Here is a 1,803-nt window from a genome sequence, read left to right as displayed (position 1 = left end):
TAAATAAACAAACAAATAAATAAAAGGATATCTTGACATTCGGTGCCTGTTTCCTAGTCCACTAAAAGCAAACGTACACGTGTCTTTTGTGGAGAAATGTACTTCAGTAAGCAATCAATTATTCTTTTTTTTTCAGTTCTATTCTTTTTTCTATTCTTCTATTTCGTTCTATTCTTTTTATTCGTTTTATAGAAACATTCTATATAAACTCTCCTTCTCTCACACTTACAGAGTATCTTTCTTTCATTGATCTATAGTCCTAAAATAATTTTTGAACCTGTTGTGACAATATTTACTTTAATCACAATATATACCTTAACTGTGATTATAATCAGCATTAATTTCTGCCACATTCACAGAATTGCATAACATTTGATTAAGAACTGTCACCATATTGAGCTTTTTCCAAAGACGGAGTCTAGTTGGATGATCTGAGAAAAAAATCTAGGATTGTGGAGATGAGTGAGCTGCTTTTCATAGGGATGCAAATAATAGCTAGATACTATTACAGTTGTTCTGAACTAGTCGTACAATTTTGCATCTAGAGAAATGATTTAGAACTATGAAATACTCTCTCTTCTGACAGTTAATATTAAGATATTAACTTTTATATGTTCCAAAACATGTTAAAAAAAAACAACACTCTGAAGGGAAGGAGAGAGAGAGAAGAGAGAGACAGAGAGAAAGAGGCAAAATCAGCTCTACATGAGATTTCCTAGATTACATTATAGATATACTAAATACATTTAAGAGTAATTAACCATATGAAACCAACATTAATGCAAGAACTGAAGACAACTAAGAAACATCATGTCTTGCTTTGTCCTAGTAAATGATAGTTAGCCTTCAGATCTGTTTATGGTGTTAGAAATTTCTCCTGTTTAGGATATACTTTACTTTCCATAGCACCCTTAGGGATGCCTGTCTTAATTTATTGCTCCCCAGAATTAAGATAAATGAATGGCTTGAGGGATAGATTAAAGCTATCAACTCACCGATGATCACAGCTAATTCAGTCTCTGGCATAAAGTAGCTAGAGGTGGCTACGAGAAAGGCCAAACAGTAGGCAATGAAAAGGAGGAGAAAGGAGATGACAGCTTTCATGGCTCCCACGTGGGCTTCTATGCTGAAGTCTCTGCACCCTGTGGCACTGAGTTTCATCTGCCTCGTATGTCTCCAGAGGGAGAGGATCAAGAGGAGAAATGAGATCAGAGACACAGAAAAGGGGAATAGCGTTAACAGGTTGAGGCAAATCTTGATAGAAGCATATTGAGCTTTATTTACTCTGCATCTCACAGTTAAGTTTGTTTTCTTCTTTGTCTTAACACAATACCTGAAATCATCATTCAAATTCTCAGTGACAAAAAAGCTAATAAACACAGAGAGGACCAAGCACCCCAGCAGGATCCTAGGAATCACACTGTCAATTCTCTTCTTCATCCAGAGGAAAAGCGGATGGAAGAAATTCGCAATCTTGAGGAAATAGAAAATGCTGAGACAGGTGGCAAACCAGACACTTAAATGGTTGGTTAGTGTCCAGAAAAAGTCAATGATTCTCATTTGTTTACCGGTAGCATACACGTCTGGATACAGCACCAATATAAAACAATCTAATAGTATTATACATAATAGACAAATTCTGGATATGGCCAGACTTGTGAGGATTAAATCAATGGAGGCGATCTTCCTATTCTTGATCCAACCCATGCAGTTCACCAATCCAATGAATGCATTTCCTAAAATCCCCATTGAAAACTCTCCAGCTGCCATGAGCATTAAGGCGGTCTCCACTTTATCCGGCAT

General features: G+C 36.4%; 1 protein-coding gene across 1 annotated transcript; it reads right to left on the bottom strand.

The window, feature by feature from the left end:
* Positions 1-864: 864 nt before the first annotated feature.
* On the bottom strand, positions 865-1,803 carry TAS2R7 (taste 2 receptor member 7). The gene has a single exon (XM_027595681.1). The coding sequence runs from the start codon at positions 1,801-1,803 to the stop codon at positions 865-867; it is 939 nt and encodes a 312-aa protein (XP_027451482.1).

The sequence above is a fragment of the Zalophus californianus genome, chromosome 9 (genome assembly GCF_009762305.2).
Source record: "Zalophus californianus isolate mZalCal1 chromosome 9, mZalCal1.pri.v2, whole genome shotgun sequence".
NCBI classification, from domain to species: Eukaryota; Metazoa; Chordata; class Mammalia; order Carnivora; family Otariidae; genus Zalophus; species Zalophus californianus.
Note: the sequence above shows the minus strand (reverse complement) of the source record. Positions and strands in the feature narration are given on the sequence as shown.